Here is an 18,885-nt window from a genome sequence, read left to right as displayed (position 1 = left end):
CCGCAGTGATGACTAGCAGTCAATTGTCCTTACATTTCCAAATGTGTTCTGATACCTACTTTTCTAAGCTGATTTCAATATAAACAACACAGGATGTTAGTGTCCTACCTGCCAAGTTCCTTCCTCCCATTACACCCCACATTACAGCCCAGCAGATGGTAAAAAGCTGAATGTTGTCTTAACTTGCTCCAGAATTCACCCATGCCAACTCAGACCCTAAGAAGGGCCTTCACTTCGGAAGTAATTTCAAATTTTATTAGCATTCCAGAGCGTACTGCAGACATTTTCCCTTTCCTTGGCCTCTCAGAGAAGAAGCTGAACTCCTGGCTTTTAGGTGAGGATGGGTGGGTTTTTTTAATACATAAACAAGAAATGCTCAGCAAAGGAAGGAAACTCAATAAAATTATCAAGATAAGCCATTTTAATTCTTGGGTGAGCTGTCAAAACTATATCAGCAGATCTTTATTGAGCCAGAGATTCTGAATGGAGAAAGACCGCTTCACTTGACCAGGTCATATCCCAGCACCCAACCACATGGAGAAAGCATGCAGAGAGAAGAGTGTGCAGACACTCTCACTTTGGCATAAAGCAAACAAATTTTTACAGGAGAAAAGAGATGTAAAAGTTCTCTGAGGCAGGCTAAGGCAGCCTTGGAAAATGCCGCATTAGCAGCCATGTAAGGTATCTGGAATGCTGGGCCAATGTCACCACCATGAACCAGATGCTGCAAAAATGAGAAGCTGCCTTCTGTCTCTACTCTTACCACCACTGAAAACCAGGGTCAGGAAACAGAGAAAGAAAACACAAATTCTCCTTCAGTTTCTTCAGTTTTAATTTTAACTTGGGCCAGGGCATATAAACCTATTGATGATTCCATGTCCTCTTTAGTTGCATCATGGAGGATGCTGCAAGCAGAGGATAAAAGAGCATACTCAACATATTATACACTGCAAACTGAAATTACAATAGAAGTGAAGATGCCTTCAGCAAAAAATGACAAACACAAGTCCCTGTATCATCCTTCTAGTTTATGATACCAACAAGAGATCTCAAGACTACAAGAGTCATATTCTGTTTGGGGTTTTCTTCAGACAAGACAGGCATTTAAGTATGTGCCAAATTCATAATTTAATCATGCAAAAATCATTTCAATAAACAGATGTTCATCACCTGTATTAAAAAAATAAACCTCTAAAATGGATTCAATCCTGTAGGAAAATCATTTATTCAACTGATTTATGGAGTAAACCAATTAAGGCAAAATATATTACTTGGAAATAGGCTTTCACTGGGTACAAATATGAGCTGGCTTAACATCTTGTTATATATAAAAATGTCATTTGAAAGCATCAAAGAGCAGTATAAGATGAAAAACTGCTTCAAGGCAAACAAAAAGTATTTTTTAATTATTTGTTTCTTTAAAAAGTATTATTACTGAAACATTTTCTTCACAATTACTTCCATATTTCTAAATACAGGTTTAAGATTATGCAAGCATGGACAGAGGGCATTTGTAGCCATGAAAAAAAAATCAGGCACCACTGAAGCCTTACGTGAGAAACAATGAGCTCATGATACCAGGAAGACATTTAAGATTTCAAAATACTTAGAAAACCCAGGAAAGCAAAGCTAGTGATACAGTTCTTACCATTTTCACATCAAACTGCTTACAACCGTAACTTCATAGAAGAAATTACAGAATTCCATAAAAAAAGATGAAGTTTGGAAGCACTGGAGTAAATTACATTGTTGAAACTGCTGAGATCATTTCATGTGTATGGGATACCAGATCTGTGACCCACTAAAGCACTTGAAATTTGTCTAATGTTTTAACTGGACATGCATCTCATTACTGTTACCAAAAAAGAAAAAAAAAAGAAAAAACACCAGAAAAAAGATGAGGCATGGAACATGAAATTTCAAAATAATTTAGCAACAATTTCAACTAATGAGGAACGGATTTCTGCTTTTTTAGCAGCTGACTGGTATGTGTTGAAAGAGCTACTCAGCATCACTCCTGAGAATTTCTACACAGACATGAAAACATATCATGTGTTAAAGTATCATCTAAGTACATGCTCCAGGAAACCACCTAATACAGAAGACAGACTCTGGATTGAAATGCATATATAACATACATTTTATGCTGTCGACATGTGTATATTACTAATATAATAGAAATAGCTAAACAATTATCCCCTTCTTTTAAAAAGTATACTAACTAAAGTATCTCAGCAAATGCATAGTAAGGTCTCAAATAACACATTCACCATACAAACTGTAATGCTATTTGTTCCAGTTATAAATATATATCTGTTCTCACTTCCCATTTTGTGAATCACGTTGGAAATCTTATTAGCTAAAAACTGCAATAGCTCACTTCTGCTATTGGAAATTACCTTCACTTCTTAAAAAGTAAAATTCAGTTTAAAGTTAGATTAGAAATGTGTGCTGCATCCACTGAGAATTAGAATGTGTAGCTTTCACTTCAATTCTAGAATCACAAAGCCAGTACTGTTTAGTGTCATGGGTCAGCCTTCTTTCAAACAGTCCTGGGTGGTAACTGTTGTTTGTACATTCCTGCTAGAGCCTTTGCTGCGCTGTAGATCATCTGTCGACGGGACATGCCAGTGAATACCACGTGCCAATCAGTCCTGTTGACATTCTGTATGTTCTTCTCAAGCACTTCACCCACGGTCACCAACAGGCCTGACCATCTCAGACTGTAGTCCTCAGGAGTGAGATTCTTCGCCTGTGTAACATTTTAAGAAGTGATTATTGAAAAGTTTATAAGGACGCTTTGTTTCTATCTTCACCATTACCAAGTTTGATACATCAATAGAATGTACATAGCAAACTAAAGGGTATCAAAATCCAAACTTCAGACTGCCCCATAATTTGCCTAGCCAATTAATACTTTTTGGATTTGTATGTATCATGATCCAAACAGAATAGTGTAAAGCTAAAATATGATGCTTGAAAGAGTAAAGACATTCCACATTACCAGGAAGTAGTTTTCTCTTTTGAAGTAGCTAACAGATGGAACCAATTATATATATTTATACAACGGCTCTTACCTGCCTAAGGTTTCAAAAATGGTTAAAATGTCCCTCTGAAGCAGGCAAGTAGCCAAAAACAAGAAGAAAGCTGCAGCTGGCAGAAATGGAGGACTGAGCTATTGGCATGAGACACAGGATTGCACACCTGTAATTCCCTGAAGGTGGAAGCAGAAGGGAAGCAGTGAGGGAAGTATCACTGCACTTAATGGCTCTGATGCTCACCCTAGGCAAACACCTCTGGCCATTGTCGCATACAGTGAAATGTAGAAGACTTTTAGCCACACTAAGAGTGTTCTTAGTATTGTTCAGTCCTTTATAGCATTGCATGTTGGGCCAAATTCGCCATACAGACTTTATTTTGACAAACACAGTCTGTTTCCAGTGCCTGTACAGCTGGTGAAGTTCATCACTGTTTTCCATGCTTCCCCAAACTACTGTCTTGCAACAATAACAGGATACATGGATCTCTTAGAAAACACAGTCTACTCCAATATCAAAATAACTTGTGATTATCAAGAGGTATGTAAAAAGCAGATTTCTTGAGCAAAGGAAAAGGACTAGTCCTTACTAGTCGAAACAGTGGCAGCAAGAAGTAAAGAAGAGTGCACCTAGCAAGCAGGGACTGAGTATCTTGTATCTCCACTATGATCCACAATTGCACATAACTTCAAAATTAATTATTTGGTATTTTTACTGCTAAAAATTTGAAGTGAACTTCAAATAAAATAAAAAAGATCAACCTCGCAGTAGTTTCCCATCACAGCTGCAATTTCTGCCTCAGCTAAAAACAAGATGACAGCTGGTCTGTTAACAGAAAAAGTTTCTGAAAACAAGCCCTCTGGTCCACCTTTTTACCTTCTCAAACCAAGCAGTATTTTAAGAGTTATAAACAGCCATGAGTCCCATTTTATGTGCTCAGAAAACTCCATGCTGTTGGCAAAGACATTAACGAAAGAGCATCAATTTTACCGTTTTTTTTACCACTATTTCCTTATACAGAACAAAAGAGCACACAGCTAGCAAGAATTAGAGGAACATAACTGTTTTTAATATTCCCAGAACTGCAGAACGGCTGGAGTTGGAAGAGACTTCTGGAGATCATCTAGTCCAACTCCCCTATAATGCAGGTTCAACTACAGAAGGTTGCCTCTATTAAATCTTTTGTACTGTGAGTAAAAAAAAAATAACACTGCCTGTACAACATATTTATTCTCTGTTTGTAGTCTGAAATACAACTACGCAACTGCTGGGTTTTTTTCCCTGTTGTAATTTTGATATTGATTAAAGATACTGGACTGCATTTATACCAATGTGTGTTTCTTGCACGCCCCTGAGACAAACTCCCTCTTTAAAAGAGACATTGTAGGAACAAAGGTATGAAACAAAGCTATGTTTTGCTGTTGACATACACACAGAACAGTTTTCTTTAAATACAGGAATTCGATCTAATTTAAGTTTAAAAACTGACTAAATCTGTGCTGTATACCAAGCTATAAACCAAACGGGCCGCACAGAAGTTTTCTGCTATCACAGGGTAAACATCAATTTTCAAAGTTACAAAATATGTTTACATAAGATAAAAGAAATACTCAAAAGGTTACTATTAACTTATAGTCTTTAAATGAAACAACAGAATATTCTGTGAAACAAAAATTAAACATACCAGTTGTGCTTTATGTTTAAAAAAATCATTTGGCTCATATCGGTGCTCCACATAGAATGTGACAATAATTTAATTAGTAACTTCACATTCATTTCATAGCATCATAGAATGGTTTGGGTTGGAAAGGACCTTTAAAGATCATCTAGTCAATTAAGTTGTATCTGCATAATCAATATTTTTTTCCTTAGCTTCATATCTTTCCTGACTCCTTTCGAAAAGCATTCTGGAAAACTAAAGAGAGACTGAGCAAGAACAGTATTTCTCCTTTTGCCCCTTGTCAGCTTTTCAAAATTGTAAGAACTCTGAAATACAAGAACTAAAACCAATCCCAAAACGTTCACTCTATTGGAGTTAGTAGTAACAAGAAAAAAAAAATATAGAAACAGTTACTATTTGTTTTCTCAAAACAGTCCCCTGAGGATCAAACCCCAGTTTGTTTTGAAATTCTTCACAGAAACATTTACTTAAAAATAATTCTCAGAGCAGAGTTAATTCATTTATGACTCATATGTTCCTTCAGGCAACATGCAGTGACTGGAGTTTGGAATAACTCCTACTGCATGTCCAAAGAAATGTAAACAATCTCATGAATAACTTCTGTTGGTGATATTTAAGACCTGCATACTACTGCATTATTTTAAATGGGATGAACTTGACATTTCCAAGATTAAAATCTTTCCATTTAAGAAATTCTGGATCCCTGTCAGGATAGGATAGTCAAGAAAAGGAAAACAGCCTTGAATTTTAGGTAACAGTCTGTATGCCCATAGTGGCATTAAGTCCAAGCCCAACTCTGAAGAAGAGGTATCCTTTATTTATTTATTAGGGGTGACTTTTCAGAACACTAATCAGTACAGTATGCAGTCTGTTTGGTGGTAAATAACAACATAAATACAAGGCTTTATGAGCTTTAGTAAAAACTGCGTGGCAAGATCTCAGTTTAAAAATTTCTGCCTAAATGAAGTGTAAGGTATGTTACTGAATTGCTAACATGTATATGTATGCAGACAGACGATTCACTATCACGCAGTTTTGTTGGCATTAATGCTCCAATATATACGTGAAGTAAGTTAAGTAAGAAAACCGAGCCTTTGGATGATTAAAAGTGGTTACTGCACTTCTTTGTGCAGTTGATTAGTGCATTTTGTAAGCTGCAAAGAACTTCTTCCGCACCTGACGAGGAATGAGTATTCTTACATTATCAACATAAAGATTCATGAGGGTTAAGTCTGAGTCACTGAACCAAACTGATGATATTTCAATTATTAAAATCGTATTTCATTTTTCATGGAGTACTTCTTGGTGGTTAATTTCTCCTTAGATAATATTTCCTCTTGATTAATTTCTTCTTGGAATATTTCTTTTTTGTTATTAGAAAGGTAAAACTAGTGCTTTCAAGTGCCCTGTATTTCAGAATGAGACTACTCCCTTATGAGGAGAGGCTGAAGGAGCTGGGTCTCTTCAGCTTGGAGGAGACTGAGGAGTGACCTCATCAGTGTTCACAAATATGTAAAGGGTGAGTGTCATGATGATGGAGCTAGGCTTTTTTCAGTGATATCCAGTGATAGGACAAGGGGCAATGGGTGTAAACTGGAGCATAGAAGGTTCCACGTTAACATCAGGAAGAACTTCTTTACTGTGAGAGTGACAGAGCACTGGAACAGGTTGCCCAGGGGGGTTGTGGAGTCTCCCACATTGGAGATATTCAAGGCCCACCTGGACAAGTTCCTGTGTGATGTACTCTAGGTTACCCTGCTCTTGCAGGGGGGTTGGACCAGATGATCTCTTGAGGTCCCTTCCAACCCTTGGGATTCTGTGATTCTGTGATCAAAAATTGCTTTGCGACAAATGCCTGATGATTTTTAGGTAATATATAAATATGATTAAAAATAGTTTTTATCCTAATTTCATAAATTAAAACATTCAAGTGGAGTGACTGCAAGAACGAACATCATAAGTGAAATTAAACCTTAAGTCTTATGTCTCAACTGTTAATTCAACACTGGCAACAATAGTGAAAACTCACCTGCTGAACATACTGCAAAGGCACAGGTGTTGCTTGGGTAAAAGCTTCCAGATGAATTCCATGAATGGGATCCTCAATAATCAGACATCCAATGTCAAACCACCTGCAATAATATACAAGCTACTTTATTTCTGAGTACTGAGCATCACCCAATTAAAAAACAACACGCTAGCAGTTGAACTGTGACCATTTTACAAATTCTACCACAAATGTAGTATTAACGAGTTTCATCAGTTTTCTAGTATTTTTCAAATAAAGTTTGCACATAGCTATTTTTAGACATATAAAATTATACTGCACACATATGCACATGAAATACATAATATATTTTAATGTATATAAAATATATTTAAAATTTACAGATCAAGAAAACCACAGAAACTTGGTGGGGTAGGCATACATGCAGATGTATTCTTTCGGCCATATTTACTATGCTTTTAGAGAATGTTTCTTATTGAGATAACCCACCTTAACAATTAAGAGAAAAAAATCTATCATTCATGTTCTATATTCAGAAGATTTTTTGGTATGTGTAATTTTACAACAACCATTTAAATGACTTATTCAGAGAAACATTTCCACACCTTTCTGAAAAGATGGTGCCTGCTGTAGCACACACAGTAAGGGCTACTGAAGCAGTACTCAAAATGGTTCCCTGTTTAGCTTGCAAAAACATTAGATCATTTCTCCTATCAACAAACTAACAAGACTGACATAATCCAAATAAAAACAAGGACAATGCACCGACATTAACTCACTGTATTCAATTCCTGTAACAGCTTTACAGTTCAGTTGCCACAGGAGAAACATACTCCAGGGAAAGAAGAAACACAAAACCAAGGCCAAGTCTCAGACTTAAAAAGTATTATTGTAGGTTTTGTTTCATATATATATTATATACTGTATTTTGGGAAGTAAAGGTATTGTTCTAAAACAAAATGCAAGACTTCAATTTTAAGAAATGACTGGGTGAGCCATGTAAGTTTCATGTTAAGGGTTTAGTGGGGCATGACAGGAAGAAGTATTTCACTTATGTCACCTTTGTAGCAGACAACAGAGCAATGATGCCTACTGAATAAAAACTAAAGCATCCGTTAAGTTATTCTTTGCTTCTATTGTAACTAATATCAGAGATCAAGGTGCTCTTGGGGCCTGTAATGTGTGGAGAGAAGAGATATCATTCCCTTCAGTAACACTTCAGTCATGGTTGAGCTCTTTCATGTTGAATTCTTTAAGCAACATTTTCAGATTTAGGAATTACAGAATTCAAAGGACAAGAACAGCAATTATTCTGAAACAGAGGTTTCACTGTCACATTTAATCCTTCCTAGTAATATGACAAAACATCTAAAACTGGCTAGATGCAAATATATACTAAACAAAACCTAAACCACTTCCTAATTCTATTTACTGTAGAAAATTCACCATCTACCTTCCACTAAAGATACTAAATGTACCTTTAAAAATGCACAAAACGTTAGAAAAAAAAGCAAAGTTTGTATTTTAAAAAAAAAACATGGAGTTGTCCTTAATGTTTTGGAAATTAATTATAAAGCTACTTCAAGAACTGTCAAAAAGCATGTTATGAAATCAAGTTGTTATTTGGAAACACCATTGTTACGTCCGTGCAGTGCAAATTAAAAGCAGTAAACACACTCTCAGTGAAAGCAAATTAGATAATATATTATCTGATAAAATAATATTGCTACAAAAGAACTACAAGTAACAGAACATCTCCCAGTGTAATTTCTGAACTGAATGCAATTTTGGAGAAAGCGAAGAAACACGAGTTTTGCTCACAGGAGTTAGCAAACCACTAGCAAAATTCCAACTTTTACAGCTATTTAGTTTTGTCATTTCAGTGTAATTTCACTGTGTTTTTATATTGTGAATCTTGAAAAAATTGACGAGGATTTTGTATGCTAAAGTCTCAAGGACAAAAAGCTGAACATCATCACCAAACTCAAGCCTGCCAGACCAATACTGAAGGCAAACTCTCTCCTTTCTTCTGCTCAGAGTGATTCTGCCAGCAACTCCTTTTTAGGCCCCTTTGAGTCAACAAAGAATATTCCTTCCCCTGCATCTCAGCCTCCCCTAGAATGCATCTGAAGTTCTCACTTATCAGGAAGCAATTCCTCAATGAAGCTTTCTGCTGATACAGCCGGCTGTTTTTCATGTATTACTCCTGTCCGACGCAAGCTGTCTATTCTTTCTTGGGCTCCCTAAATGATAACACAAGCCGTTAAAGACAACATTCTCTTTGAATCACAACATAGTACTTGCTTGCAGATTAATGCAAAAAGAATATTAGAACATACTTTTCAAGTTAAACAGAAAACATGAAAGATTTTTAAAACTTACTCTTATTTCAACATTAGAAAAATAAACAAAAAAACCCCAAACCTCATGAAAAACCACAATGCAATTCCTAACAGCAACAAAAACTATGATAAACCTGATTAAATATTTTGAGTTTATTATTTTTCCCTGAAAAAGACCTAGATTCCTAACCTGTTACTGTGACAAGTTTCATCATTAGTTAAAGCATCAGTATATATGATTGTTACTCATATTGACATTTTTGCAGATTTGTTGGGTCATTTAAGAGCACTGGACCAACTTTGGAAGAGTAAGGGAAAGAATCCCTTTCCTGCGTTTCCTATCCAACTAAGATGAAGGTACCATTTGCTCCAAACCTCTCATTACTCTGAAGCTGTAACAGAAATACTACTACTACCCTGCAGTAGCTAAACAGTTAAAGGAACAGTATACTCCTTATCTCAACATAAAATTGTATCAAGCTAACATGTTGCTAGGAGGATAGGTTTTACTCATCTGCGCACACTGCCACAGCAGTTAGGAGAAAACTTTATTTTTACTGAGTAAATGATTTGCTTGTATTTAAGAAGCAGAGTATTAAATAATTGTTTTTCAGGGTTTTAGTTACTGGCCAGGGGGCAGTTACATATAAATATACCTGATGAACACATACATTTTTAAAATCTGATGAAACAACTTTTGATAACACTTGCAGCCAGCCCAACTGTTTGCAAGGCTGCAGAGTGAATTCTCACTTTTAAAACATACCACAGATCTGGTTGAGAAGATACCTGACAAGTGTTGATCAAACTATTACTGATCTACAGAATTAGTGGGGAGAAAACTCAGTTTATTATATAAACTCTTTTAATTTCTAGCATTTCCAACATGTGTGCTAGTAAGTCTAAGAAATGCCTGCTATATTTTGAAACTACAGTACTATCACAATGTATGACAGATGTGATGGCAATCGATGACAGTATAAGAAAACTGACATGAATATCATTTGTTGTGAATGTCTTTGCAAACACAAAAAAAACCCAAAAAACCCTAAAACTGTTTCATCAAGTAGCTTCAAACTGGTCTAATGACTCAGATGGCAATTAAAAAAAAAATAGTATACTTATCTCACAATTGCCCTCCCCTTTACAGAAAATCAGATTTTTGTAGGTGAACAATTCTATGCTCTCTCCTTGCATTGGAGGTACTTTAGTACTGTTACATATCAACTTACTTTTAAACCTGCAGCATAGCCCACAGGTTGGGGTGCAATGTTAGACTGTGCCGCCTCTCCAGTAACAACCGCCATTCCAAAGACTTCTTGAAAGGCATCTCGAATTGCTGCAACTTTTACCTCTTTATTAGAAGTAACCACTATGTCCAGTTCTCCCCCAGTTTCTGTAAAATACATATATATAGATTCATAGAATCAGCTAGGTTGGAAAAGACCTTTAAAATCATGAAGTTCAACCATTACCCGAGGACTGCCAAGACCACCATTAAACCGTGTCACTAAGGGCCTCATCTACATGGTTTTTTGAATACTTCAGGGACAGTGACTCCACCACTGCCCTGGGCAGCCTGTTCCAATGCCTGATCACTCTCTCTGTGAAGAATTTTTTCCTAATATCCAATCTAAACCTCCCCTGATGCAGCTTGAGGCCATTATTTCTTGTCCTATCACTTGTTACCTGTGAGAAGAGACCGATCTCCACATCACCACAATCTCCTTTCAGGTAGTTGTAGAGAGTGATAAGGTCCCCCTGGGCCTTCTCTTCTCCAGACTAAACAACCCCAGTTCACTCAGATGTTCCTCATCAAGACTTGCACTCCAGACCCTTCACCTGCTTTGTTGCCCTCTTCTGGGCCCACTCCAGCACCTCACTATCTTCCTTGTATCAAGGGACCCAGAACTGAACACAGGATTCTAAGTGCAGCCTCACAAGCGCCAAGTACCAGATGCTCACGTATTTTTTCCTCATTCACATTATAAACTAGTTCAAATACACTCTGTCTCTTACAAAACTATGCTTCAGTGTTGATCTCCTCTTTCTTTGCCACTGTACAGAAGTAACGTAGGAAGCAGAAGTTAGGTGAAGAACTAATTCAAGAATGAAAGACAGACAACAGCAACTGACGTTTCAGCAACTGAAAAAAAAAACAACCCATACCCCTCATTTAAGATGACAATGGATTTACAAGAATAACTTGGACATCCATTCCTGAAGATATTTTGGTGTTCTGGAAAGGGGTAAGGAATGTTTATGTGACACACAAAGTCTTCCTTATGAAAGAGATATATACAGATGTAGTTCATAAAATCCAGTGAACAGTTATTAACCTTTAAAAGAAAGGCTCATATTACTTTATAGGTGTCTGTGGACTGCGAATTTTATTGCCTCTCTGCCTCCCTACAGCTTTATCCCGATTTAGACATTTATGGAACAAAATTTATGGAATATCTATGGAACAAAAAAGTTGTATTTCTGAATTACTTCCATATGACAGTATCTTCATAAAGAGGGAGAGTTTTCACTAAGCTTCTTTAGAATAAAACAGTTAATGAATTAAAACATTTCTAGAAGGAAGTAAATACTAAGTTTACAAATCTCTGCCCTATCTCCACAACCTGCAACTATAAAAAAGGCAGTATTTTAATAGCCAAGATGTATACAGGTGCTTTCCCTAACAACATGACTTCAGAGAAGTTTGAGATAACTGCTGAATTCATTTACTCTAACTGCATCTTACAAGCAAAGCATTTTATTAGAACTACTTCCTCTAGGTAGTGTTATTCCATCCAATGAATAGTGTATCAAAACATCCAAACCATAACTGGATATTGTCAGATCCTATTTTAAAAAGGAATGGTCATGACTGCAATAGAAACCTTAAATACAGTTTGCCAGTTTGTGCATAATCAACATTTACTCTGGTTTTGCATTGCATCCTTCTACTCAAAAACTTTCTCAGTTGCTGGCTGGCCTTCTCACTGATTTCATATCCCACTGTCTCCTCAGTAGTCACTTGCTGAGATATTTTCCCTTAAATGTAACACAATTAACTATTCAATAATTTAGCTATCTTCCCCTTTTATGCCACATATTGTCCACTGGATTAGAACAATAGTGCAGAAATGTGGTTAATCAGATCACAGAATAGGTCCACCTGAAAAACAGCTTAGAAAACAAAATGCAAGAAAATTTTAATAGTTCGTTCTCAGTCTTATCAGCTTCATGACCAGTTTCACCTACATGCAGACAAGGGGCGGTACTGGCAGAACCAAGGAGGAAGACTGCTTACCAGACTGCTGGAAAAAACAAAACAAAACAAAACAAAACCACCACCAACAAAACAAAACAAATAAGTCACACTGGACAATTTATGTCTGTTGTTTCACCGTTATAAAGAAGTAGAAATTTCACATTGGCTATATGTCACATGTAATGTACTCTGGTAAAAAATGCTGAATACCACAACAAACTGTAACTGAAATACTATGCTATTCCTTCCTGGCTCAGTGCATTTCAGACTTCATGAGACTATTTTAGAATTTTAAAGTTCTTACTAACTGAATCAGAAACTGCTTCAAGTCAGGTAAATTTCTTAAAAATAAAGCAAATACTACTAGGTAGAAAAGTGCAACAGAAAAAAGAAAGTCTCAAAAGCTATGTAAATACCTCTGTTCTATGCCTCTCAGAGTATGCCTACCTTTTGGCTTGTTTTAGCTCTAATGTAACATCTTCCACAGTACTATTTAAGCACATGATCCAGCAGAATATATATGGTGTGTTTAAACTCAGCTCCATAAGGGTTAAACAGATACACAGTGGGAGAAAATAATATGCCATAGAGGGATTATAGGGAAGTCTCTTCACTTTTTTTAACTTCATCTTTCACTATCTGAATCTGAATTAAAGGGTATTACTGTGCCATTATCTGAACTACAGCAGAATACAAAAGTAAAATGAACCTCAAGACACACATACAAAGCCAGCCTTCAAAATGAGCTTCAGCAGACAAATCACTTGAGAAATCAATACAGTATTGTGACTGTGAGTTAACACATACATACACAAACTTCAAGTGTAAAAGTAGTGTGCTTTTATGTTAACCTCTCCAACATTTAAAGGTATTACTTAATGGTTTGCCACAAATACTTACTGATATATGGAACCATGCCAGGATCCAGTGTTGTGATCATGGTCTCCACTGAATGTTTGGTTTTATCAAGAACAGACTTCACCATGGGATTCTCAGCTACACCCTAAATTTAAGCAAAACATATTTCCATATTATCTTTTGTTTTGTTTTTTTTTTTCCTTGAGAAACTCAAAATGTTAGTTAAAAAAAACCCAAAACAAATAAAAAGCAAATATTAAGCTGCTTTGTGTTTTTTCTTACCACATTTACACTTCATAATACCTACTGTATCTCACTCCTCAGCACAAACACTACAGAATATGACTATCAATGCGTGAGTTTTCAGTTAAAACATTAAGTTCAAGTATCACCTTTACCATCCTTTTCTGCGTTAATGCAGAAGCAGTACCACCGGTGATAGTGGGCAATAAACTTGATCTAGTTCTATTCTGGAACATTTAAAAAAACCTGTAGAATCCTAATGCTGATTATAGGTATCATAAGACTAAGTACCTAGATTTAGACTGTGATAACTCAAGCTGAACAGTCTTCTTTTCTAATGTTCTTAAAGACAATAGCATCTAATTTTTAATGGCTCATTACTAACAAATATTTCTAGAGCAATTGAGCTGGAAGTCCTCAGTTTATAAATAGATTTTTAACATTGCTGGAAAAATGTTCTACATTCTCCAGCCAAGTCATAGGTTGACTTGCTTACAGACCTAAAAATTCATTAAATATAAACCCAAACACTGCCATGTTTCTTGCATAGTCTTAATTAATGTCTGTATCTCATCAAAAGTTTATTTGAATTCAGGTAAGACCAATGGGTGGAAGAAGAAAAATACCTATGCTGAATCACTGAAAGATAAAGCACTGGAAACTATTTCACAGAAATGTTTTAGCAGACTTCTTCAGTAAACAGGCTGTTTTCAGTCCAATATTAAAACTGCATATGCTTGTATCTGTTTCATTAAATGACAAACATTACACAGGACAGCACTGTGCACATACATCTTTCCACTTGCTTAATGTACTACACAGTACTCCAGAGAACTGTAGAATCAGAGTCGTTTTAATTATTTCAGAATAAGTTTTGCTCAGCAAGCTTCTCTCCCATAAACAATATAATGGTCTGGGTTGGAAGGGACCTTACCTATCACCTAGTTCCATCCCCTCTGCCATGGCCAGAGACACCTTCCACTAGAGCAGGTTGCTCAAAGCCACATCTAACCTTTGAATGCTTTCTTTGTAGCAAGCTTAAAAACAACCCCAAACGACCAACCAACTGAAAACAAAAAATCCTACACTTCTACAGACACTGTGACATTGTTTGGCTACTAATAATGATGATTATCTTATCCTATGTCTCACACTGAAACAGTTTACCACTGGGTTTAGGCACTCTTCTCAATGCTGTGCAGAACGCTAAGCCTGACTGCAGAATTTGGTAAAGAAAACAAAACAATTGCTCTCTCATACACAATTAAGCTTTTTCAAGCCAGAGCTCACTATAGCCACTTGTTTCTCACGAATACAAGACTTTTCTGAATGGTAGTATTCACTGAGTAATACATAAACTTTTGTGACTACTCATGTACCCACAGGATGCCATCAAGAACAAGGAAGTTTAAATTCCTCCTTCAGCTCTCCCAGAACACGAAATTTCTTTGTTGTTTTAACAAAACTGAGCACTACGAGATCCTCAGAAACATTTAAAGTATGAATTTCCAGTTCTTGTATCATTCCAATAATGCAAAGCCAAGCAGTACTTCTTCAATCAGCAGTCTGCCTGCCTAACTAACACAACGTCATTATACACCTTGCAAAGATAATCAGATTCCCGAGTGCTTCTACCTGTGGAAGATGTGTTTATGTTCATCAGCCTAGCACAAATAGGGATAAATAATCCATAGTTTTATACCAATACAAAATATTAAGTTATCACAACACTGAAACAGAATGCAGTTTAGTTTGGAATTTCCATCTAAATCAGTTCTAAGTCAACATAAATCCAAATGGTTCAAACAGAGAATCTTCCACAGACTGGCAGAGCACAAATACAAATCTTTCGAAAATACAGGTCCTGGCTGTCTTCATTTCTCAAACCGTTAAATACGCAAGCTGTCAGGTGCAATCACTGCCACAGTACCCAGATTTGCCTTCTATTATGTAGAAACCAGTCTTGGAACTGATACGAGACTACTCAGCCATGTTTGATGATGTTTCAAAGGAACTGAAACAGTCTCATTCAATTCTAGACAATTAATTTGTCAATTTTAAATTGTCAGAGATATTATCTAGCTTGAAAGAAATCTGCAAAAAAAGCTGTATGGTTTCTTAGGAACACCTGAGGAAGAAGGATAGCTCAAACTACTTCAAGAACAGAAATAAAGATAACTGCTGCAACTACTGTGTAAGCTTTTCCAGGAAATCCAGGATGCATTTCTGTAATAATTACCAGTTAGTCTCCCAGATCCTGGCTGATCTTTAAGAAACACAGATTCTGATGTGTGCTTGCATACACAAAGAACTTGATGGTTTCATATAATTAATGACTCCACATTCTTCTACCACAGCCATTCTCAAAAACAGGTCATCACTGAACACAGAGAGGACATGGAATGCTTAATACTTCAACAAAAATCTGTATTTTACTATTGAAATCAGTGATATGGACTTTCTCCATAAATAAGAACAGGACACTTTTTGGATCCTACTGGTATAAAGGCAACAGTAATATGGATCAGATTGGCTTTTCAAGTAATTTGCAATGGCAAGCTCTGGTACTTTCAAAACAGCTACAGAATCATGTTACCAAAAAAATGTTCCCTTCTGAAACATTACCATCTATTATGAATATTAAGAGGTGCATAACTGAGAGAAGGACATTATTTAAAGGAAGACAGAAGATGTGTTTCCATGATCATGAAAACACATCTGTCCTTCAAAAGGGCAGCATAACAACTTTGTTTTCACCATACTAACAGAGGATTATTCTTGCTTTTTAAGACTGTATCACTGCCAAGATGTGTATTCCTGGAGGAACGGAGGGCTCAGTCTGCCATAACACACACAACTTTTTCTCCCAGCTCTTCATGCTTGAAAGGGCTTGAAAGCCACTCCAAAATTCTGCAAATCCATTGAGATATCAATCTTGTCGATTATTCCTTCACTTCTAGTATGAGACAGTACAAAATAAACCTGTTGCTCTTGAAGAGCACTATTCATTCGTAGCCCTTACAACTCTTTGCCATAATCTTTGATTCTACTTACATGTAACATTTGTCACAACTCCGAAAAGGTTATAGGCTAATGAAATTCTAGTAAGTTGATGTTGCTGCTTATTTCCTCTGTATGATTAGATCACATCACAAGGAGTATCCGTTCTGCACTATATACTCCATGCCTTGCAGCAGTACAGAAAAATCCTACATCTCTTAAACACTTCTTTGGTAAACTGTTCTTTGATTGAAGAACTGAAGAAAATGCAGTTTCCTCTCCTTGAAGAGACATTTTTGTTTTATAACAAGCAAGACTGTATCCCCCAGAAATCAAATTCAGTTCATTAGGGAATAATAAAGAAACATGATATACAAAGAACTCTGGTGAGGTAAAACAAACTTTTTCTACATCCAGTCACTGTAAAGCAAAAATTAGCTTTCAGGTCTTAAAGAGGTCCTAAAGCTTCCCCGATTTTAGAACATGTGACAGAACTTGTTAGGTATGCATATCTTCCTGTCACAGCAATATATTAACCTAAAACACCAGCATTTGTACACTCCTCCATCTTGCATACAGAGGAAGAGCAAAAGCATAGTTTCAGCCACCTTGCATATGAGGCCAGAGAGAGATTTATAGCAACATGCATTTAAAATATATGTCTCCTGGTAAGTAAAACCAGTAATTCCTCATGAAGTGTAACAGACAAAACCCCATACCTTTATAAATCCCCAAAGCCCTCCCGTGGCAGTTGATACTCTGGGGTCATCATGCTCCTCAGGAAAAGTGATTGTAGAATCAGCTCCAGGAGCCAAAGCTGATGACAGATTTGCTTGTTGAGTAATAGGATCTGCCAAAGCACCTAGGAAGGGGGGAAAATAAATCACAAGTGTTCTCTTATTTTGCTGCATTTAATTTATCATACTGTAGGAACACACAATAGCTTAACAAGAAAATGAGCAGGAAGAACAGAACACTTGGCTGATTCACTTCATTTCTCGAAGGCCCCAGAACAATTCTCCTTATTAAAGGTTAGCAGATATAACTACTCTGAAAGACTTCAACCATATCTGCTATTAGAACAGAGACTGCCTGTACATTATGTATAAAATTAAACAATGATTTTTTTCTTAGTAAGTTAGTCTAACAGTAGTGCTTTTTATTGTATTGAAGTTTTTAGAATCCCTCATTAGAAGAAAAAAGAGGAATGGGTGTTGCTCTCTGAACAAAGAGATAGGAATGATCTCACACATAATAGAAGAAAAAGAAGGAAATTTTCTAACCCTGAGGGCTGGAAATCAGTAGCAACAGAAAAAGGAGCAAGCAAATGAACAGCTTTACATAATTCAAAGGAAAACAAAAGAAACTCAAAAAGTATAAAATTTAAGCATGAGCCTTTGCTCCCATTACTCAAGTCTATTTTAATAGATTTTCCAGTATGGCTCTCAACTGATTCTTAGATAAGCTAATTTTGCTCTCTAAACCAAGTTTAGCTAGAAAATTGAGAAAAATAGAAATTATCATTTTTTGTAGCAGTAACCTACTGGATCAGCTCAAGCATCTCACTAGTCTCAGCCTAAACACCAATGACAGTAAACTATATGCCAAGCTGCACTAATGCAGCTGTCTTCAAACTTTTATCTCACACACTTATCAGTAAAAAATTTGTGAGTGTGCAAATCCCATGCAATTTCTAAATTATTTACATATATCACTACAGTGTAGTATATTATGTGTATCACAAAACATACACAATACAAATGTTAAAAGGACATGATAAAGAGGAATTTTTTTTTTAATTATTTAACAGTACAAAAACTTTTTTGCTTGCACTAAAAATTGTTTTATTAATATACTATCAAATATAATAATATAGCATGTCAGTAGTTATTGACATTTTTATAATTATTATTAATAATATTTTACGTGAGCAATGTGATTGAAGAAGCCCCCTTATTTTTTAAACCTTGTTTTAACACTACAATTTGAAAGTTTGGTTTGATGTTCAGACAATTCTGACACAGCTTTAATGGCTGGAATTGCTAGAAAAGATACCTCACAAAGGTACAGAGATCTAAATGGAAGAAGTGCATCATTTTCTGTGCTTACTAAATCATGCTACTTATTTTCAACTCCCACTAACCAGTCATGCAAAGGTTTTCTTGAAATTCAGCTGGCAATTCCCATCTTCACTGATAGCAATCAATTTTCTTGCAAACTAATCAGAAGGTATTGCAACTTCTTATTTTAAGAAAAAGGGTTTAAGCCCCACTGAAACTCTTTGGAATGTTTTTACATAGGTCAGGAAGTCCTCTTTGCAATGTTATGTGTACAGATGTGACACCTTTTATATGACACTTGCATTGCTTATGGCAGTAGGACTGCATAATGCTGGAAACATTTCCAAGTACAAATTTTTAAAATGCTCTCTCAAAAGCATGACTTTCCTACAA

General features: G+C 36.1%; 1 protein-coding gene across 2 annotated transcripts in view; it reads right to left on the bottom strand.

Moving 5' to 3' along the window:
* Window positions 1-398: 398 nt before the first annotated feature.
* PRRC1 (proline rich coiled-coil 1) overlaps window positions 399-18,885 on the bottom strand; it is a 28,265-nt gene continuing 9,778 nt past the window's right edge. For both annotated transcript variants that reach the window (XM_061377208.1, XM_061377120.1), the window contains 6 exons: window positions 17,152-17,294; window positions 13,232-13,334; window positions 10,302-10,465; window positions 8,867-8,970; window positions 6,749-6,851; window positions 399-2,752 (listed from right to left, as the gene is read on the bottom strand). In XM_061377208.1, the coding sequence (XP_061233192.1) occupies window positions 2,543-2,752; window positions 6,749-6,851; window positions 8,867-8,970; window positions 10,302-10,465; window positions 13,232-13,334; window positions 17,152-17,294 (827 nt within the window). In that variant the 3' untranslated portion in view covers window positions 399-2,542. The remainder of the gene's footprint in view (window positions 2,753-6,748; window positions 6,852-8,866; window positions 8,971-10,301; window positions 10,466-13,231; window positions 13,335-17,151; window positions 17,295-18,885) is intronic.

This window comes from Neopsephotus bourkii, unplaced genomic scaffold, assembly GCF_033783945.1.
Source record: "Neopsephotus bourkii isolate Nb327-2 ecotype Australia unplaced genomic scaffold, CSIRO-AGI_Nbou_v1 NB_30, whole genome shotgun sequence".
NCBI lineage: Eukaryota > Metazoa > Chordata > Aves > Psittaciformes > Psittacidae > Neopsephotus > Neopsephotus bourkii.
The sequence above is the reverse complement of the archived record's forward strand: the minus strand, read 5'-3'. Positions and strand labels throughout refer to the sequence as shown.